The sequence below is a fragment of the Sciurus vulgaris genome (assembly GCF_902686455.1).
Source record: "Sciurus vulgaris genome assembly, chromosome: 2".
Lineage (NCBI taxonomy): Eukaryota > Metazoa > Chordata > Mammalia > Rodentia > Sciuridae > Sciurus > Sciurus vulgaris.
In genome coordinates, this window is record NC_136462.1 from 165,390,774 (window position 1) to 165,414,189 (window position 23,416).

Here is a 23,416-nt window from a genome sequence, read left to right on the forward strand (position 1 = left end):
TCCCCACATCCTCGCCAACACCTGTTGTTGCTCGTATTCTTGATAATCGCCATTCTAATTGGGGTGAGATGGAATCTTAGGGTGGTTTTGATTTGCATTTCTCTTATTACTAGAGATGTTGAACATTTTTCCATATGTTTGTTGATTGCTTGTAGATCTTCTTCTGTGAAGTGTCTATTCATTTCCTTAGCCCATTTGTTGACTGGACTATTTGAATTCTTGGAGTAGAGTTTTTTGAGTTCTTTATAGATTCTGGAGATTAGTGCTCTATCTGAAGTATGATTGGCAAAGATATTCTCCCACTCTGTAGGCTCTTTCTTCGCATTGCTGATAGTTTCCTTTGCTGAGAGAAAGCTTTTTAGTTTGAATCTATCCCAGTGGTTGATTCTAGCTTTTATTTCCTGTGCTATGGGAGTCCTGTTAAGGAAGTCTGGTCCTAGACCAACAAGGTGAAGATTTGGACCTACTTTTTCTTCTATAATCTGCAGGGTCTCTGGTCTGATTCCGAGGTCCTTAATCCATTTTGAGTTTAGTTTCGTGCATGGTGAGAGATATGGGTTTAGTTTCATTCTGTTGCATATGGATTTCCAATTCTCCCAGCACCATTTGTTGAAGAGGCTATCTTTTCTCCATTGCATATTTTTGGCACCTTTGTCTAGTATGAGAAAATTGTATTTATTTGGGTTTGTGTCCGTGTCCTCTATTCTGTACCATTGATCTACCTTTCTATTTTGGTACCAATACCATGCCGTTTTTGTTACTATTGCTTTGTAGTAGAGTTGAAGATCTGGTATTGCAATACCCCCTGTTTCACTCTTCCTGCTAAGTATTGCTTTAGCTATTCTGGGTTTCTTATTCTTCCAGATGAATTTCATAATTGCTTGCTCTATTTCTGTAAGGTACATCATTGGGATTTTAATTGGAATTGCATTGAATTTGTATAGCACTTTAGGTAGTATGGCCATTTTGACAATATTAATTCTTCCTATCCAAGAACATGGAAGATCTTTCCATCTTCTAAGGTGTTCTTTAATTTCTTTCTTTAGTGTTGTATAGTTCTCATTGTAGAGGTCTTTCACCTCTTTTGTGAGATTGATTCCCAAGTATTTTATTTTTTTTGAGGCTATTGTGAATGGGGTAGTTTTCCTAATTTCTCTTTCTGAAGATTCATCACTTATGTATAAAAATGCGTTGGATTTATGGGCATTGATCTTGTAACCTGCTACTTTACTGAAATCACTTATGAGTTCTAAGAGTTTTCTGGTGGAATTTCCAGGTTCCTCTAAATATATAATCATGTCATCAGCGAACAGGGATAGTTTGAGTTCTTCTTTTCCAATTCATATCCCTTTAATCTCTTTGGTTTGTCTAATTGCTCTGGCCAGAGTCTCAAGAACGATGTTGAATAGAAGTGGTGAAAGAGGGCATCCCTGCCTTGTTCCAGTTTTTAGGGGGAATGCTTTCAGTTTTTCACCATTTAGAATGATATTAGCCATGGGCTTAGCATAAATGGCCTTTACAATGTTAAGGAATGTTCCCACTATCCCTATTTTTTCTAGTGTTTTGAGCATGAAGGGGTGCTGTATTTTATCAAATGCTTTTTCTGCATCTATTGAAATAATCATGTGATTCTTGACTTTAAGTCTATTAATATGGTGAATTACGTTTATTGATTTCCTGATGTTGAACCAACCTTGCATCCCTGGGATGAAACCCACTTGATCATGGTGCACTATCTTTTTAATATGTTTTTGTATGCGATTTGCTAAAATTTTGTTGAGAATTTTTGCGTCGATGTTCATTAAGGATATTGGTCTGAAATTTTCTTTCCTTGATGAGTCTCTGTCTGGTTTAGGTATCAGTGTGATATTGGCTTCATAGAATGAGTTTGGGAGGGTTCCCTCCTCTTCTATTTTATGGAATACTTTGAGAAGTATTGGAATGAGCTCTTCCTTAAAAGTTTTGTAGAACTCGGCTGAGAACCCACGTGGTCCCGGACTTTTCTTTGTTGGTAGGCTTTTGATGACTTCTTCTTTTCAGTACTTGAAATTGGTCTATTTAAATTGTGTATGTCCTCCTCATTCAGTTTAGGCAATTCATATGTCTCTAGAAACCTGTTGATGTCTTCGAAATTTTCTATTTTGTTGGAGTATAGATTTTCAAAATAGCTTCTAATTATGTTTTGTATTTCCATCCTGTCTGTTGTGATATTTCCTTGTTCATTCCGAATTTTAGTGATTTGGGTTTTCTCTCGTCTTCTCTTTGTTAGTGTGGCTAAAGGTTTATCAATTTTGTTTATTTTTTCGAAGAACCAACTATTTATTTTGTCAATTTTTTGTATTGTTTCTTTTGTTTCAATTTCATTGATTTCAGCTCTGAGTTTAACTATTTCCTGTCTTCTACTACTTTTGGTGCTGTTCTGTTCTTCTTTTTCTAAGGCTTTGAGCTGTAGTGTTAGGTTGTTTATTTGTTGAATTTTACTTCTTTTATTAAATGCGCTCCATGAAATAAATTTCCCTCTAAGTACTGCTTTCATAGTGTCCCAGAGATTTTGATATGATGTTTCTTTGTTCTCATTTACCTCTAAGAATTTTTTAATTTCCTTCCTAATATCTTCTGTTATCCATTCATCATATAATAGCATATTGTTTAATCTCCAGATGTTGGAATAGTTTCTGTGTTTTACTCTCTCATTTATTTCTAACTTCAATCCATTATGATCTGATAGAATACATGCTAGTGTCTCTATCTTCTTGTATTTGCTAACATTAGCTTTGTGGCATAATATATGGTCTATTTTAGAGAAGGATCCATGTGCTGCTGAGAAGAAAGTGTATTCGCTCTTGGTTGGATGGAATATTCTATAAATGTCCGTTAAGTCTAAATTATTGATTGTGTTGTTGAGATCTATGGTTTCTTTGTTCAATTTTTGTCTGGAAGATCTGTCCAGTGGTGAGAGCGGCGTGTTAAAATCACCTAGTATTATTGTGTTGTGGTCTATTTGGTTTCTGAAATTGAGAAGGATTTGTTTGACATACATAGATGAGCCACTGTTTGGGGCATAGATGTTTATGATTGTTATATCTTGCTGATTTATGCTTTCCTTAAGCAGTATGAAATGACCTTCTTTATCCCTTCTGACTAACTTTGGCTTGAAGTCCACATTATCGGAAATGAGGATGGATACTCCAGCTTTTTTGCTGAGTCCATGTGCATGGTATGTTTTTCCCCATCCTTTCACCTTTAATCTATGGGTATCTTTTTCTATGAGGTGAGTCTCTTGCAGGCAACATATTGTTGGATCTTTTCTTTTTAATCCAATCTGCCAGTCTATGTCTTTTGATTGATGAATTCAGGCCATTAACATTCAGGGTTATTATAGAGAAATGATTTGGTTTCCCGGTCATTTGGTTCATTTTTAAAATTTTGTTTATTTATTTGTTTGACACAACTTGTTTCCTCCTTTATTTGACAATTCCTTTAGGATAATTCCTCCCTTTGCTGATTTGCTTCTTTGTTTTTCATCTCTTCCTCATGGAATATTTTGCTGAGAATGTTCTGTAATGCTGGCTTTCTTTTTGTAAATTCTTTTAGCTTTTGTTTATCATGGAAGGATTTTATTTCATCGTCAAATTTGAAGGTAAGTTTTGCTGGGTATAAGATTCTTGGTTGGCATCCATTTTCTTTCAGGGCTTGAAAAATGTTGTTCCAGGACCTTCTAGCTTTTAAGGTCTGGATTGAAAAATCTGCTGATATGCGTATTGGTTTCCCCCTGAATGTAATTTGGTTCTTTTCTCTCACAGCCTTTAAAATTCTGTCTTTATTTTGTATGTTCGGTATTTTCATTATAATGTGCCTTGGTGTGGGTCTGTTGTAATTTTGTGTATTTGGAGTCCTGTAAGCCTCTTGAACTTGATTTTCCATTTCATTCTTCAGATTTGGGAAATTTTCTGATATTATTTCATTGAATAGGTTGTTCATTCCTTTGGCTTGTTTCTCTAGGCCTTCCTCAATCCCAATCATTCTTAAATTTGGCCTTTTCATGATATCCCATAGTTCTTGTAGATTCTGTTCATGATTTCTTACCATCTTCTCTGTTTGTTCAACTTTGTTTTCAAGGTTAAATATTTTGTCTTCAATGTCTGAGGTTCTATCTTCCAGGTGTTCTATCCTATTGGATATGCTTTCTATGGAGTTCTTAATTTGGTTTATTGTTTCCTTCATGTCAAGGATTTCTGTTTGGTTTTTTTTCAATATCTCTAACTCTTTATTGAAATGATCTTTTGCTTCCTGTATTTGCTCTTTTAACTGTCGATTGGTGTGATCATTCAATGCTTGCATTTGCTCTTTCATCTCATCGTTTGCTTCTCTGATCATTTTAATTATGTACATTCTGAACTCCTTTTCTGTCATTTCTTCTGCCATGCTGTCATTGGGTTTTATTGATGTAACATCTAGATTTGTTTGCAGCATTTTCTTTCCTTATTTTCTCATATTGTTCAGATATCAGTGGACCGCTGAGATATTGCAGATTTCCTCTGTTGATTTACAATGTCCCTGAAGATTTCTATATATATCCCCTCTTAGCCTTCAGTAGGCTGAAGTCTTGGAGGAAGTTGATAATGCGGTGCTCCACAAGGAAGCTGCCTCACTAGGAGTGGTGGCCTTCAGGTGGGGTATATTCCCTGCTAGTGGGCAGAGGTGCCTCCACTTGTTGACCAATGGTCATCCAAAGGGGACCTAGGCTTTGGGCTGAGGCAAGGCCTGTTTGGGCCTGTGTCTCTGGTTTTACCGTCCTTGTGGGGAAACCTCACCAGGCAGGGAAGACTCACCCAGTGGGGAGGTCTCGCTGGTCAGTTTCCTCCTAGAGGTTCCCCTCAATTTACAGCTACTGCCTGGGCTGGGCTGCCTTCCTCTGCAAAGTTTCCAGGGGCCCGGCCCTACCTCCTGGGCCTGGGAGCCTCACCCTTCGCAGATGAATCTCCTTAGGCTGCCCCTCCTCAGAGAATTTGCCCATAGGCCTGGAACCTTCGCTCCGCCCTAAGCCTGTCTCTGTGTGGCTCTTCCACCCAGAAGCCTCCTAGATCCTGGACCCTGTTCTGCACCTAATCGCCTGGCTGCGTGGCCCCTCCTCTGAGCAGCCACCTGTGGCCCCGAACAATCGCTCTGAGTCCCAGAGACCCACCACAGGCCTCTTCCTCCAGACAGCCGTCCAGTATGGCGGTGCGGTCACTAGGAGTCCAAGAAACTCACTTCGTGCCTCCTCCTCCCACCAACCACCCGTAGCCCGGGGCAATCAATCACTCTGAGTCGAAGTGACCCTCCCCGTTCCTCCTCCTTCTCCAGATAACCCCCTGGGTGTTCAGGAGCAGTCCCTCTGAGTGGCTCTGAATCCACGTGACCCGCTGCACGGGTGCTCTGGGCACCGCCCGGAGCTCTGGTGCGGCCACTCAAGACCAAGCGTCCCACCACGCTTCTCCTCCAGGCAGCCCCCCTGTGTTCAGGAGCTGTCACTTTAAGACCAAACAACTCACCACTCGCCTTCTCCTCTGAGCAGCCGCCTGGAGCGCTAATGCAGTCACTGCGAGTCCAAAGGACCCGCCGCGCTCCTTCTCCTCCTTCTCCTACTCCTCCGGGCAGGCCCCGGGGTTCAGAAGTGGTCAGAGTCCAAACAGCTCGCCACGCAGCCCCTTCTCTGGCAACCGCCTGTAGCTCCCGTTTAGTCACCCGAATCCAAGCGGCCGCTCCTCTTCCTCCTCGTCCTCAGGGCAGGCCCCGGGGTTCAGAAGCGTCGTTCTGATTCCAAACAGCTCGCCGCGCAGCTTCTCCTCTCCCATCCGCCTGCAGCTCTGGTGCAGTCTCTCCGAATCCAAGTGGCCACGCTCCTCTCCTCCTCCTCAGGGCAGGCCCCGGTGTCCTGAGTCCACACAGTTCTCCCCGCCACTCCTCCCCCGGGCAGCCGCCAGAGCCCCAGTGGCTGCTCCGAGTCCCAGCGCTGTGCCGAGCGGCCTCCTCTACGGCGCTCCCAGCTATCCGAGTTCACTGCTCCAGCGGGGGGAGGGGCGTCTCGCCGGCAGTTCTACTTCACAAAGTTTCCTGCGTTCCGGGACCCCCGTCCCATCCGGGATGCCCCCCCAGGGGGTGAGAGTCACCCGGCTACTTTGAGTTGGTCCCAAGCGTCCCAATATCTCCTCTCTTGAATCCTGAGTCCTGAAGCAACACAAAATGCAGCCACCCTCTAGGCCGCCATCTTGAAAACCTCCTAAGCTATTTTTTTCCCTCCTGTATTTTTTCTTATTTGGAATAAGAATTTTGATCATTGGAGTCCCAGAGGATCCTTGAGAGCTTTTTGAATCACTGAATTACACATTTTTAGCAATTATAGAAGCATGGTACTTTGAAAATGGGTGGTTTCTTTTCATAAGATTGTCATTCACATCACTGTTTTTGCCCAGGTAGCCCATTTCAGGTTTTGCTCAGTAAGCACTTCAGTAGGACTTGCACAGCTTATTGAAAGTTTTAATCATCCTACTTTTGTGCTGATCTCGGATAATTGTTGCAGGTTTATTTGATAACACTTTAAACCTACTTCAGTGTAAATTAAGATGGGTGTAACACAAGGAAAGTGTTGTTCTCTAGTTGATTACTTTATTTACTATCTCTTCAATGTTTACTTACTACTTAGTATGCTTCAGACACTGTTCGAGTTTGTGATTTATTGATGAGAAAACACAGATCTCTACCTTTATGAAGATTATAGTATATAAAAGGGAGACAGAAATATACCCGTGAAAATTATATAGTATGTTAGAAAAATCTACAAAGAGCAGAATGAGGGGGTTTGGGAGTACTGAATAGGTGAGTGCACTGTGGAGAACCATTTTCATTTTTGCATAGTAGATTATAGCAAATTTATTTATTTATCAAATTTATCAAACCTTTTAATGATGAAGAAATGAAAAAATAAAGCAAAAAAATACTTTGTAAAGTGTCACTGATTCTAGGTATTGGGATTGAACTCAAAATTACTAATAGGAGTGTTGAGATTGCTAGATTCAGCTCTGAACTGCCACGTCGATCACTTAGTCATCTTTTACATCTTTACATTAAGATAAGTTATTTCTTTTATCAAATCCTTATAGAAGAAGGAGGTACTAAAGATGCCATAAGAACAGCTTAATTTTATATCCAAGTTCCTATTTCAGTTATTCTAACATTTGAATTTTATATGATAGTGTTTCTTTGTAGCTGTCTTCATTTGGTATAAGAATAGTAAAAAACTTTTTTGTTCTCAGATTCCTTTAGAATTTCTAATTAAAAATCTAAATTTGTAGAGATAGAGTTACAAAATATTCTTGTTGGCCCTCTCTCCTTTCCTTTTTGGATACTGTAGACTTTGTGCCTACCTTTGTGTGTATTAGAAAACAGCTACTGGGATTAACTGGTTTGTCATTGGAAACATTTGGATATGTCCTGAGGGTGTACTTAGCTTTTTGTTTTGTCAGTCGGTTATGGGTCTTCTTATAAACAATTGGATCTTAAATCTTCAATATGTGTTACTCTGAGTTTTTAGTGTTAAATGATTAGAAGAATAAAACCAAAAAATAGAGAATGGGAAACTGACAAGCAAGTACAGTTTCAAGGAGTCTATTACTAGCTGGATGAGATCTTTAATATTTGGCTGTGGAAGAAGTGATTAATTACGCTCACTGCTTGCAATTACTATTTGCTTAGTCAAATTTTGGGGGGAATGGGAGTAATTTTCCTGTATGCTGTTTGAAATTTTGAAAATGAATCACTCACAGTTATCTAGTAATATCATATTATTCCATTTGTTAGGTTAAAACTTGCATTTTAGGACCGAAAAACTACTTTCAGGGCATAACGTAGTACTTTTGTCCCCACAGAAAGAATGATTCTGTGGGTTCTATATTTTTGCTGCATCAAGACTGAGAAATGTAAGCATATCTCATTGTGTTTGAGCATCTCAGGATGTGTCTTATTATTTTGGGTGTGTCCTGGTATTCTACTGGGTAGGAACACCAAATCTGAAGACATTCACTTAATCTTAGATTCTTAACCTGATTAAATAGATCTTGTGAAATAAACTCCAAAATAAATCTTCATATTTTCTACCATGAAGTCAACTTTTAAATTTTTATTATGTTGATTTTTACCTGATTTTTATGTTACTTATTGCAAGTGAACAAAAAATTTAAAGAAATTTGAACATATAGCCATCTTATTATTTTGAGCTGTATCAGGAATTAGGTTTACACACAAGACTTTTTTCAGTTAGCACACAGTCTTACTTGTATTACTTTATAATATGTAGAAGATGACACTATGCATTTTTAAAAGAATATGTTTTTCTGTTAGCTTTTTAGTTGGAGAAGGAGCCTACAGATGGGCAGTAGATCATGGAATACCCTCTTGCCCTCCTAACATCATGACCACAAGTGAGTAAAAAACTTCAAAAATTAAGTTATATGAGCGTACATTCCTGAAAGTATTACATTACTTCTTTTATAACCCATGTAGTACAGATATTTAAGGAAGAATACTTATGTGTTGAAATATTTATAATTAAAAGATATGTGGAAAGTTATTTTATTTTAAGCCTCCTTTATATTCCTGAGGTCTCCCTGTTGCTTTCTCATGCTTTTGTAGAAGAATTGCTAAAGGATCTGTTTTATATTACTTAACATAATTACTGCTAATAAAGTCATAGCACCTTTAGAGAGAGAGAGACAGAGAAAGAGAAGAGAGAGAGAGTGAGAGAATGGATGAATGAGACAGAAGAAAACATAGGTTATCATGTAACTGTCCTTAAACTGAGGAAGGACTTTTAAAATACAAATGTAAGAAAAGGAAAAATAAAACTGTGACACATAAGAATTAAAACTGAAAAACACTTGCCATAAATAAGACAAGAAGTTTACCAAATTCAAAACCATAGAAATATAAGTTGATAGCTCAATAGAAAAATGTTCAAAAGTCACAAGTAGATAATATAATAGCAAATTCAAATGAACATGAGTACATGATAAATTTGTTCCCTTTTAATTTATGAAAGTTAAAAAATATGTTACTCCTGGTAAGTGTGTGGTGGAATGAACATAATACACTGTAGGTAATGTATTAATGTAACCTGGCAGAGACTTTGGAATACTGCTAAGTAGAACTGCCTGGAGTGTGATCCACATCTGTAATCCCAGCTTCTCAGGAGGCTGAGGCAGGAGGATCACAAGTTGGAGACCAGCCACAGCAACTCAGAGAGACCCTGTCTGAAAATTTAAAAAAGGCCTGGGGATGTAGGTCAGTGATACAGCGTTTGCTTAGCATGCATGAGGGTTCAATCCCCAGTATTGGGGAAAAAAGTGCATACATAAAAAATTAAAAGTAAATAATAAAAAGTAAGTAAGTAAAAAGGACTGGGGATGTACTCTAGTTGTAAAGTGCCTCTGTAAACAATCTCAAGTACTGCAAAAAGAAAAGAAAAGGCTTCAACTTTTAGATTTGTTCTGCTTCTAAGAACCTGTCCTTAAAGATACAAAGGTTTATGTAGAAGGGTACTCACTGAGAATTATTTTAATTTTATTTTATTTTAAAGTTTTTTTTAGTTAGAGGTGAACACAATACCTTTATTTTATTTATTTATTTTTGTGTGGTGCTGAGAATTGAATCCAATGCCTCATACATTCTAGACCAGCGCTCTACCACTGAGCCACAACCCCAGCCCATCACGAGCATTTTTAAGAATATAAAAAATTTTGAAAAATCCCATGTCTAACATTGAGGAATATATATTATTTTATATATTCTTATATTGAAATGTTACAAAACAACTAGATATTGTGATGATTCATGTCAGATGATTAAATCTAATGAATGAACAAAGGTGAAAAAGTTATAAATATATACATGTTTATATATGTATATGTCTGTGTATTATATGTCTTATTTTAAAAAATACATATTTGTATTAAATATTAAAACATACTAATTTTTCAATTAGATCTTTATTTTTGTCAAAGTATTTTAAAGCTAATTTAAATAATCAAATGAAAAAATGAATCATCAGCTTCAAGAAAACCAAGCTTTATAAAAAGTGCATGATCATATTTCATGGCAAGTATATAATAAGGCTTAACTCTTACAAGTTGTAGTATAGGGAAGTTGGAGAGAAGAGAAATGTGTGTGTGGTAGTAAAGCAGGAGGAGGAATTCCCATCACTAATTCTGCCTTCTTTGCAGTGGAATTTATGTTAGACACATATGTCAGGCAAACAAATAAGGTCACCTGCAAGTCTTTGTTTTTTGCGGAGATATGCCACCTGGCACTTTCCAGTCTAGTCTTAACTAGCTGTCATCCCTGCACTTTACCTCACTTCATCTTGGGATTCCCTTTGCCTCTTTCCAGTATCAGATTCTCTGTTTCCTGGATCTCATGTGTTTTTCTTTCTTGTTTTACTCCCTATTTGACACATGTGAAACTGGAAATCATTTTCCCTTAGGTTTTTTTTTCCTATATATAAAATTGCAATTTATTTTGATATAATTGTACATGGAATAGGATGTCTTTTTTTTTCTTTTTTTAATTGTAAACAAGTAGGGTATAACTTGTTTCTCTGGTTATACATGAAGTAGAGGCATACCATTTGTGTAATCATGCAATTATATAGTGTAATGGTGTTTGATTCATTCTGTTATTTTTCCTTCCCCCCACCCTTCCCACCCCTCTTTTCCTTCTATACAGTTCCTCCTTCCTCCATTCTTGCCTCCCTCCCACCCCCCATTATGTATCATCATCTGCTTATCAGTGAGATAATTTGCCCTTTGGTTTTTTAGATTTGCTTATCTCACTTAGCATTATATTCTCCAATTTCATCTATTTGCCTGCAAATGCCATAATTTCATTATTCTTTATGGCTGAGTAATATTCCATTGTGTGTGTGTGTGTGTGTGTGTGTGTGTGTGTGTGTGTATCCTATAGTTTCTTTATCCATTCATCAATTGAAGGACATCTAGGGTTGGTTCCACAATCTGGCTATTGTGAATTGAGCAACTATGAACATTGATGTGGCTGCATCAATGTAGTATGCTGATTTTAAGTCCTTTGGTTATAGGCCTAGGAATGGAATAGTTGGGTCAAATGGTGGTTCCATTCCAAGTTTTCTAAGGAATCTCCACACTGCTTTCTAGAGGGGCTGCACTAATTTGCAGCCCCACCAGCAATGTATGAGTGTTCTCCAACACCTATTGTTGCTTGAATTCTTGATAATCGCCATTCTGATTGGGGTGAGATGGAATCTTAGGGTAGTTTTGATTTGCATTTCTCTTATTACTAGAGATATTGAACATTTTTTCATATATCTGTTGATTGCTTGTACATCTTCTTCTGTGAAGTGTCTGTTCATTTCCTAAGCCCATTTGCTGATTGGGTTATTTGTATTCTTGGTGTAGAGTTTTTTGAGTTCTTTATAGATTCTGGAAATGAGTGCTCTATCTGAAGTATGAGTGGCAAAGATTTTCTCCCACCCTGTAGGCTCTCTCTTCACATTGCTGATAGTTTCCTTTGCTGAGAGAAAGCTTTTTAGTTTGAATCTATCCCAGTTATTGATTCTTGCTTTTATTTCTTGTGCGATGGGAGTCTTGTTAAGGAAGTCTGATCCTAAGCCAACAAGTTGAAGATTTGGACCTACTTTTTCTTCTAAGATGCAGGTTCTATTATCTTGATTCCAAAGTCCTTGATCCATTTCGAGTTGAGTTTTGTGCAGGGTGAGAGATAAGGATTTAGTTTCATTCTGCTGCATGTGGTTTTCCAGTTTCCCCAGCATCATTTGTTGAATAGGCTGTCTTTTCTCCATTGCATGTTTTTGGCACTTTTGTCTAGTATGAGAAAATTGTCTTTTTGGGTTTGTGTCCATGTCCTCCATTCTGTACCATTGATCTAACTATCTATTTTGGTGGCAATACCATGCTGTTTTTGTTACTATTGCTTTGTAGTATAGTTGAAGTTCTGGAATTGCGATACCCCCTGCTTCACTCTTCCTGGTAAGGATTGCTTTAGCTATACTGGGTTTCTTATTCTTCCAGATGGATTTCATGACTCATGCTGGCTTTTATATGAACTCTTTTCAGTAGAGCACTTGATACCTGTGTCTGATGTGCCCTAATTTGGGCACAAATTCGCCCTTTCCAAAGAGTAAATCTCTTGTTTTCTGCTGCAAGCCTGAGGAGGGGATTTGATCATAGATGTTTTTTATTGATAACTTCCTCCCAAAAATGTTTTGGCTATACATTAGTCTTTTATGTTTGTAACAAGAAAAACACAATATGCCATAGATTTCTTATGATTGATATAACCAAATAGCAAGAAATTTCCCCAGAATAAATAAGGTACTTGCAAGTTAAGTGATAAAGGAACTTTTTTATTTTTCAAAGTAGAATAGTATTGATCTATGGTGGGTGAATTTAAAAGGAGAAATTGTAACTATTATACAGATTTTATAAAACTCCAGACACTGTGCTGCATTAGACCACTTGTCTAATCCTCCGTAAAAATTAGGTTGTGTATTGATGTTGGCTAAGATATGCTACATACCAGATCATCTTTTTTTGGGGTTTTTAATTTGTAGGTTTTTAATCCCCTTTGATTATTACAAAAGATTTTGGAATGTTCTTATAAGGTTTATCCTGTAAAAATTGGTCAAACTCAATATTTTCACATATACTTAAGATTTCATTCTTTCATATAAGTTTGAATTTCTATCTCACACCATTACCTTCAGGCCTGGATATTTCTTTAACATTTTTGGTGATGCTGTTGTCCTGGTGAAGATTTCTGTTTTTATTTTCTGAAAAATCTTTATTTTGCCTTTACTTTAAAATTATAATTTTTTTTGGATATAGACCTCTAGGTTGGTAGATACTTTTTTTTGTAGTTTGTTTTTTTCACTTTTTTTTATTGTGGTAAAATATATATAACTTATAATTTACCATTTTAGCTATTTTTAAGTGTACATTTCAGTTGTACTAAGTATATTCAGTGTTGTGCAACTATTACCACTCTTTATTTCTGTTATTTTATAATTTTCATATTTCTCTTGAAATTCCTCATGTCTTCACCCATATACCCATTTATAACATATTTATTCATATTTAAAAATCCTTGGTTTCCTTTCTAAAATCTAGATCATTTTTGTGTCCACCTATTGATAGATTTTTTTCCCGTAATGTATCTAAATCACATTTTCCTGTTTTACTGCATGTCTAATGCATTTTAAAAATATTGCAAACTAAGCATTGTAGATGGTATGCTTTAGAGACTATGGATTTGTTATCCGTTTTTGAAAAATGTTGATTTTTGTTTTAGCATATAATTAAATTATTTGCAGATCATCTTGATTTTTGTTACAGCTTGGTTTTAGGCTTTTAAAAAGGGAGTCTATGTCAATTTAGCTCTTAATTGTAGGCTTATGGTCTTTACTACTAAGATCATACTTTTCTGTGATTTCATTGGAAGTCTTAAATTATCTTTCCTACAGTGGGAATTTATCAAAATGTCCATCAGTTTTTCACTTGGTATTTTTGTCACTGGGCTTTATGGAATCTTGCATCCTACACGAATAGGACTTATTCAATGATTTTGGGGTAGCTTACTCTGTCTAGAATTTTGCCCTCCATTTCTAGCTGCTTTATAGCCCTAATTCCCTTTTTCTCAGATCAGTAGGATTGCAGTTTTCTGCTTGAACTCTATTTTTTTTTTTGGGCATTTCACAGAGGCCTATGGGAAAAGCTGCATGAAAGTGGATCTGACCCAGTGGGTGAATTCTCTCTTCATTCTCCAACTTTTGTTCATTCTCCTTCATGAAGTTTTAATTTACTTTCAAAAGGTTCGTCCAAAGTTTGTAATTATTAAGTTAGTCTGGTATAATCTACTCCATCATTACCAGGAGCTGAAACCTGTGCTTTGTAAAAGTATGCTATTAACAAATATAATACAAATAATAATAGATTAATAATAAATGATATGCATTAGGAAATGCATTTATATTATAAAAGTAAATTATTTAAACATATTATTGCATTTAAAATTTATTAATATTACTATTATCATTATATTGTTCCTAATAATTAATTATTTTTTGGCAGTGCTGTGATTAAACCCAGAACCTTGCACATGCTAGGCAAGTACTCTACCACTGGGCTATACCCCTAGCTCTTTTTATTTTATTTTGAGACAGGGTCTCACCAAATTGCTCAGACTGGCCTCAAACTTGTAATCCTCCTGCTTCAGTCTCCTGAGTAGCTAAAATGATAGGCATTTACCACCACCCATTGCTAAATAATTTTTTTGATTGACATATTTCTACATATTTATGAGGTACAATATGATGTTTTGATTCATGTATATATTAGAAAGTGATCAAATGGAGTAATTAGCATATTTGTTACCTTAAACTTTTATCATTTCTTTATGGTGAGTATATTCAAATTCTTTTGTTCTAACTAATTTGGAATATATAATGCATTATGTTAATATTCACCCTGCTGTACCAAATAACATCAGAACTTACTTCTATCAAATAGTATTCTTGTACCTGCTGATTTTTTCCTTCTCTTCTCCCCATTCTCCACAGTATCTGGTAATCACTATTCTACTCTTATCTTCTATGAGATTCATTTTTTGTTGTTGTTGTTGTTTTTTAAGATTTCACTTATGAGTGAGATCATAGTGTTTATCTTTCTGTGCCTGAGTTATTTCACTTAATATAATGTTCTCTGGTATATCCATGTTGTTGCAAATGACAGGATTTTCATATTTTTTATGACTCATTAGTATTCTATATATATATATATGGTGTGTAGTATTCCATATATATATATAATACACACACACACACACACACACACACACACACACACACCGTATTTTCCATTTGTTTATTGGATGGAAATTTAGGTTGATTCCTTTATCCTAACTATTATGAATAGTGCAGGTATCTTTTTGACATGTTGCTTTCATTTCCTTTGGATATACCCAGTAGTGGGATTGCTAAATGAGATAGTAGTTCTTTTTTTGTGGGGGGGGGGACCTCCACACTCTTCTCCATAATGGTTGTACTAATTTACATTCTTAGCCCCAGTGTATAATCATTCCTTTTTCTCCATATCCTTTTTTTTGAGTCTTTTAAAAATTGATTTGTTATTTATTTACATAGACTGCATTTTGATTCATTGTACACAAATGGGGTACGATTTTTCTTTTCTATGGTTTTGCATGATGCAGATTCATATCATTCATGTAACCATACATATACATAGGGTAATGATGTCTGTGTCATTCTACCATCTTTCATACCCCCGCCCCCTCCCCCTCTCATTTCTGTCTGTGTAATCTAAAGTTCCTCCATTCTTCTCTACCCCCCACCCCCATTATGTATCATCATCCACTTTTTAGGGAAAACATTCGGCCTTTAGTGTTTTGGAAGTGGCTTATTTCACGTAGCAAGATAGTCTCCAGTTCCATCCATTTCTCTGCAAATGCCATAATATTATTCTTCTTTATGACTGAATAATATTCCATTCTGTATATATACCACAATTTCTTTATCCATTCATCTGTTGAAGTGTATCTAGGTTGGTTCCACAATCTAACTATTGTGAATTGAGCTGCTATAAACATTGATGTGGCTGTGTTACCATAGTATGCTAATTTTAAGTCCTTTGGGTATAAACCAAGGAGTGGGATAACTGGATCAAAAGGTGGGTCCATTCCAAGTTTTCTGAGGAATCTCCATACTGCTTTCCAGAGTGGCTGCACCAATTTGCAACTCCTCCAGCAATTTTCAAGTGTGCCTTTTTCTGCACTTTCACACTAACATCTATTATTGCTTGTGTTCTTGATAATAGCCATTCTAATTGGAGTAAGATGAAATCTTAGAGTTGTTTTAATTCACATTTCTGTAATTACTGGAGATGTTGAACACTTTTTCACATATTTATTAATCATATTGTCAAAATGGCCATTCTTCCAAAGGTGCTGTACATTTCCAATTAAAATACCAATGACATTCCTCATAGAAATTGAGAAAGCAATAATGAACTTCATCTGGAAGAATAAGAGACGTTGAATAGCCAAAGCAATCTTGAGCAGAAAGAGTGAAGCAGGAAGTATCACAATACCAGTCTTTAAACTATACTACAGAGCAATAGTAACAAAAATGGCATGGTGCTGGCACTAAAATAGACTGGTAGACCAATGGTACAGAATAGAAGACACAGAGACAAACCCACATAAATACAATTGCCTCATTCTAGACAAAGGGGCCAAAAACATACAATGGAGAAAAGATAGCCTGTTCAACAAATGGTGCTGGGAAAACTGGAAATCTATATGTGGTAAAATGAAATTAAACCTCTGTCTCTCACCCTGCACAAACCTCAATTCAAAATGGATCAAGGACCTAGGACTTAGACCAGAGACCCTGCACCAAATAGAAGAAAAAATAGGCCTGAATCTTCATCATGTTGGCTTAGGATCAGACTTCCTTAACAAGACACCAAAGCACAAGACAGAAAAGCAAGAGTCAGTAAATGGGATGAATTCAAACTAAAATGATTTTTCTCAGCAAAGGATTCAATCAATAATGTGAAAAGAGAACGTACAGAGTGGGAGAAAACCTTTTCTGCATACACTTCAGATAGAGCACTAATCTCCAAAATTTATAAAGAACTTACAAAACTTTACACCAGAAATACAAAGAACCCAATCAATAATGGACCAAGGAACTGGACATTTTACAGAAGAAGATATTCAGATGTTTTATCTCCATAGCCTTGCCAGTATTTATTACTTTTTAATTGTGTCGTATAAGAATATATTACCTTTTTAAAAATTAAAATGTTTCACATAAACCTAACCTTTTCCTTTACTTCTGTTCCCAGTGTGCTGTCTCCGGTGACAATTACTGGTTTGATTTGCATCTTTGTATATCAAATGCTGGAATACATATTATCATTCTTTATTTTAATTTAATTTAATTTTTTTGGTGGTACTGGGGAATGAACCCAGGGCCTTTACATGTTAAGTAAGCACTATACAACTAAGCCACATCCCCAGCCTTCATTTTGTGTTCTTATTTTTGAGAATTTGTATATATATTGCTTTTTTTTTTTTTTTTTTTTTGGTTTTCTTGGCACCTGTATTTTAATGTCAATCTCTGAGTTTGAGCGTAAACATCAAGCAAGCCAGTCTACCAGATATAAAGTAAGAGTACTGGGCCTTAACTTCAATGTTACAGTCATTTGCCCCCTTTAACTTAATTGGGGTCCATATTATCTGTCTTATACATGATGGCTTATTATCTGTAATTTAGGTTCTTTGTTCTTGAAGCAGTATTTCTTGAAAACATTAATCAAGCAGCAATTATAGAGTTTACAAGAAAAATAAAAAGTGGAATTAACAACATTAAAAGTATATATAGTTTGTCTAATAGGTATCTTGAATTTTGGTGAGCTATGTATTATATTTCCTGCTTGAGATAACAGTAATTCTACAATAAAAAACAATCTTTTGAGTATAACTTTAAATGAGTTGAAGTCTGACTTATTTTGGAGTCACTCTAATACATAACAAGGTGGGAGGCAGAAACTTATCTCAGATAAGGTGAGTCTCTTCACAAATCTTAGTTAAAGTGTTCTAGTTCTGAAGCTGATCTTTACCTTCTCTTTAAACATGATTTTACAAAGTTTACATATATTTTTTCCAGAGTCTACATGAATGTTAATTAACATAATATAATATTACATTCAAAACATAAATCAAGGAGAGGTTGAGAAAGCTTTTAACTTTACTTTTGTGTGGCAAAATACTTTTTGTTTTCATGTTTCATGGTGTTAACCTTTAAATAAATCAGACACTCAATAACTTTTAGAAATACATTTACATTTAAATTTTTTATCTGAGTGTAAATAGTAACATAAATTTTCCATGTACTCTATTGATAACAGGTCCTGTCATAGAACATTAAATGATATAAATATGTTCCCAGTAAAATTTACTATTCTTATAAGTTTAAAATTACCATTACAGACAAGTTTGGTTTGGAAAAGGCAGCTTGATAAATTTTCGTCTTTAAAGATGTGTATACTTTAGTACACCTCTCTTTCTCCTGGATAGATCCTCCAAACAAAATCTGTATGAATTCTTTGATGGCATATAAGGTTTGATTTTGCAATGAAAGCTTTGCCACATTCTTTACATTGGTAGGGCTTCTCTCCAGTATGAATTCTCTGATGTCGAGTAAGGTATGATCTTTGATAGAAAGCTTTGCCACATTCTTCACATTGATAGGGCTTCTCTCCAGTGTGAATTCTTTGGTGTTGAGTAAGGTATGATCTTCGATATAAAGCTTTGCCACATTCTGTAAATTTGTCAGGTTTCTTTCCATTATCAATTCTCTGATGGTGAATAAGGTCTGATTTTGCATTAAAAGTTTTGCCACATTTTTTACATTTGCACAACTTCTCTCCAGTATGAATTCTCTGCTGGTGAATGAGGCATGGTTTTTGATAATATAATTTCTGTTGCTCACTCTCACTTAAAGTTTTCCATATTGTCCTGTGTTGTAAATAGTCAAGGTCACACTTTCCATATTTTCCATTAATCACTTTTTGAAACATATGTCTTATGTCCTGGTCTGGTGAAAATTCTTTGGTATTATGAGACGTCATTGCCAGGAAGACCAAGTTGCTATAATTCTCTAACATCACGTCTCTATATAAGTTTTGTTGAGCTGGCTGAAGGCATTTCCACTCCTCTTCAGTGAAATCAATGGCCACATCCCTGAATGTCAACAGTTCTTGTAAGCCAGTGTGGCCATCTTGGATTATCTCAGAAGTGGAAACTTCCATCTTTAAGTGGGACAAATTCCATCCTGAGAAGCCTGCTGGAAACTGGAAACTCATTGTCATGTACCTCTCATGCAGCAGGCTCTGGTAGCTTTCTGCATAAAGTTCCCTGCTTTCATTCAGGACAGTGTCTCTCCAGATTTTTGAACCTGGTATTGGGCTGTTGTTGCAGAACTTTTTCCAGGATAAAAAATGGTGATTTCAATTTCATTTCCTGGTGCTCAAAAACCAGGCCTGCTCCCTTGGGATCTTCACCTTCCCCACAGCAGAGCAACCAGGGACTACAGGAAGTGAGAGTGAATCCTGGTGCTGAATGGCAGGAATGGCGGATCTATATATTGCTTTTTTTTTAGCTTTTAATTTTTTACAGACTGAATTTTGATTCATTGTACACAAATGGGGTACATCATTTTGTTTCTATGGTTATACACAATGTAGATTCATACCATTTGTGTAATCATACATGTACATAGGGTAATGTCTGTCTCATTCCACCATTTTTCATACCCCTTTCCTCTCATTTCCTTCTACATATTCTAAAGTTCCCCCCATTATTCTCATTCCCCACCCCATATCATTCTTTTTAAAATAGTATCTTTGGTAACTTTTTAGATAAATAGTATCATAAATTTTTTTTGTCAATCAACAAAATATATTGTGGAATTTGTCCAGGTTGACACATAAAAATCTATTTTTTAATTTTTTTGGTACTGGGGATTGAACCCAGGGGTGGTGCTTAGCCACTGAGTCGTACCCCCAGACCTTTTAAATATTGTATTTAGAGACGGGGTCTTGCTGAGTTGCTTTGTGCCTCCCTAAGTTGCTGAGGCTGACCATGAACTCATAATTTTCCTGGTTCAGCCTCCCAAGTTGCTGGGATTACAGGTGTGTACTACCATACCTGGCTAGATTATTTTTTAAAAAACTGCTGCTGTTATATTTATTTAGCTATTTTCTTATTTATTGTAGGATTCAGGATGTTTCTAGGTTTTGCCATCAGCATTGATAATTCTACAAATATTCTTGTGCACATCACTTTGTATATATATTTAAATCAGGGTAGATAGTTGGAAATAGAATTGCCAGTTCACAAGATGTGCATACCGTTTTCCTGTCTATAGCCAGATTATTCTCAGAGATTTACTCTTTATATACTTTTCTATCTGTCTATTTTGGTGCCAATACCATTGCCATTTTTTGTTAGTATTGCTCTGTAGTGTAGTTGATGTTCTGCTATTGTGATATCCCCTGCTTCACTCTTCCCGCTAAGGATTGCTTTAGTATTCTGGGTCTCTTATTTTTCCAAATGAATTTCATGACTGCTTGCTCTGTTTCTATGAGGTATGTCATTGGGATTTTAATTGGAATTGCACTGAATCTGTATCGCACTTTTGGTAGTATGGCCATTTTGACAATATTAATTCTGCCTATCCAAGAACATGGGAGATCTTTCCATCTTCTAAGGTTTTCTTTAATTTCTTTCTTTAGTGTTCTGTAGTTCTCATTGTAGAGGTCTTTCACCTCTTTTGTGAAATTGATTCCCAAGTATTTTGTTTTATTTTTTTGAGGCTATGGTGAATGGGGTAGTTTTCCTAAATTCTGTTTCAGAGGATTCATCACTTATAAATAAAAATGCATTCGGTTTATGAGCATTGATTTTATATCCTGCTACTTTACTGAATTCATTTATAAGTGCTAGAAGTTTTCTGGTGGAATTTTTCGGCTCCTCTAAATATAGAATCATGTCATCAGCAAATTGTGACAGCTTGAGTTCTTCTTTTCCTATTTATATCCCTTTCATTTCTTTGGTCTGTCTAATTGCTTTGGCTAGAGTTTCAAGGGTGATGTTGAATAGAAGTGGTGAAAGAGGGCATCCGTGCCTTGTTCCAGTTTTTAGGGGAAATGCTTTCAGTTTTTCTCCATTTAGAATGATATTGGCCTTGGGCTTAGCATAGATAGCCTTTACAATGTTGAGGAATGTTCCTACTATCCCTATTTTTTCTAGTGTTTTGAGCATGAAGGGGTGCTGTATTTTATAAAACCCAAATTTTCGGCATGTATCGAAATAATCATGTGATTCTTAATTTTAAGTCTGTTGATATGGTGAATTACATTTATTGATTTCCAGATGTCGAACCAACCTTGCATCCCTGGGATAAAATCCACTTGATCATGGTGCACTGTCTTTTTTTTTTTTTTTTTTTTTTATGGTGCTCTGTCTGTTTAATATATTTTTGTATTTTTTTTTGTATTTTTGTATTTTAATATATTTTTGTATGATTTGATAAAATTTTGTTGAGAATATGTTGCCTCAATGTTCTTTAGGGATATTGATCTGAAATTTTCTTTCCTTGATGAGTCTCTGTCTGATTTAGGTATCAGCAGACATTAGCTTCATAGAATGAGTTTGGAAGGGTTCCCTCCTCTTCTATTTCATGGAATACTTTGAGGAGTATTGGAATGAGCTCTTCTTTAAAGTTTTTGTAGAACTTGGCTGAGAACCCATCTGGTCCCAGACTTTTCTTTGTTGGTAGGCTTTTGATAACTTCTTCTATTTCCTTGCTTGAAATTGTTCTATTTAAATTGTGTATGTCCTCCTGATTCAGTTTGCGTGGATCATGTCTCTAGAAACCTGTTGATGTCTTTGAGATTTTCTATTTTGTTGGAGTATAGATTTTCAAAATAGCTTCTAATTGTGTTTTGTCTTTCAGTAGTGTCTGTTGTGATATTTCCTTGTTCATTCCGAATTTTAGTAATATGAGTTTTCTCCCTCTTTCTCTTTGTTAGTGTGGCTAAGGGTTTATCAATTTTGTTTATTTTTTCTCAAAGATTTTTTTTTTATTTTGTCAATTTTTTCAGTTGTTTCTTTTGTTTCAATTTAATTTATTTCAGCTCTGATTTTAACTGTTTCCTGTCTTCTTCTACTTTTGGTGTTGCTCTGTTCTTCTTTTTCTAGGACTTTGAGCTGCAGTGTTAGGTCATTTATTTGTTGACTTTTTCTTCTCTTATGAGCTCCACAAAATGAATTTTCTTCTTAGTACTGCTTTCATAGTGTCCCAGAGATTTTGATATGTTGTATCTTTATTCTCATTTACCTCTAAGAATTTTTTTATTTCCCCCCTGATGTCTTCTGTTATCCATGCATCATTCCATAGTGTATTATTTAATCTCCACGGGTTGGAATAGTTTCTGTTTTTTATTTTGTCATTGATTTCTAATTTCATTCCATTATGGTCTGATACACTACAAGGTAGTATCTCTATCTTTTTGTATTTGCTAAGAGTGCTTTGTGGCATAACATATTATCTATTTTAGAGAAGGATCCACGTGCTGCTGAGAAGAAAGTGTATTTGCTCATTGATGGATGGAATATTCTATATGTCTGCTAAGTCTAAATTATCAATTGTGTTATTTAAATGTATGGTTTCTTTGTTCAATTTTTGTTTGGAAAATCTGTCCAGTGGTGAAAGTGGGTGTGTTAAAGTCACCTAGTATTACTGTGTTGTGGTCTATTTGGTTCCTTGAATTGAGAAGGATTTGTTTGACATACATGGATGAGCCTTTGTTTGGGGCATAGATAATTATGATTGTTATGTCTTGCTGATGTATGCTTCCCTTAAGCAGTATGAAATGTCCTTCTTTATCCCTTCTGACTAACTTTGGCTTGAAGTCCTCTTTGTCTGATATGAGAATGGATACTCCGGCTTTTTTGCTGTGTCCCCGTGCATGTTATGTTTTTTTCCCATCCTTTCACCTTTAGTCTGTGGGTATCTTTTCCTGTGAGTCTCTTGCAGGCAGCATATTGTTGGATCTTTCTTTTTAATCCAGTCTGCCAGTCTGTGTCTTTTGATTGATGAGTTTAGGCCAATAACATTCAGGGTTATTATTGAGATATGATTTGTATTCCTAGTTATTTTGGCTTATTTTTGGTTTTCAACTTGACTTGGTTTTTCCTTTATTTGGTTATTCCTTTAGGCTAGTTCCTCCCTTTGCTGACTTACATCATTGTTTTTCATTTCTTCTGCATGGAATATTTTACTGAGAATGTTCTGTAGTGCTGGCTTTCTACTTGTAAATTCTTTTAGCTTTTGTTTATTTTGTAAGGATTTTATTTCATTGTCAAATCTGAAGGTAAGTTTTGCTGGGAATAAGATTTTTGGTTGGTATCCATTTTCTTTCAGAGCTTGAAAAATGCTGTTCTAAGCCCTAGCTTTTAGGGTCTGGGTTGAGAAATCTGCTGATATCCATATTGGTTTCCCTCTTAATGTAATTTGATTTTTTTCTCTTGCAGCCTTTAAAATTCTGTCTTTATTTTGTATGTTAGGTATTTTCATTATAATGTGCCTTGGCGTGGGTCTGTTGTAATTTTGTACATTTGGTGTCCTATAAGCCTCTTGTAGTTGATTTTCCATTTCATTCTTCAGATTTGGGAGATTTTTCTGATATTATTTCATTGAATAGATTGTTCATTCCTTTGGTTTTTTTCTCGGTGCCTTCCT

The 23,416-nt window shown here is 35.9% G+C and overlaps 1 protein-coding gene across 6 annotated transcripts in view; it reads left to right on the top strand.

Annotated features, from left to right (window-relative positions):
* TASP1 (taspase 1) overlaps window positions 1-23,416 on the top strand; it is a 323,082-nt gene that overhangs the window by 65,864 nt on the left and 233,802 nt on the right. For 5 of the 6 annotated variants that reach the window (XR_013762024.1, XM_079128500.1, XM_079128502.1 and 2 more), the window contains one exon: window positions 8,380-8,459. The exons of the other annotated variant lie outside the window; for it this stretch is intronic. Coding sequence is in view for 4 of the 5 variants with exons in the window: in XM_079128500.1 (XP_078984626.1) it covers window positions 8,380-8,459 (80 nt within the window). In the remaining variant the exon portion in view is untranslated. The remainder of the gene's footprint in view (window positions 1-8,379; window positions 8,460-23,416) is intronic. 6 annotated transcript variants of the gene reach the window in all.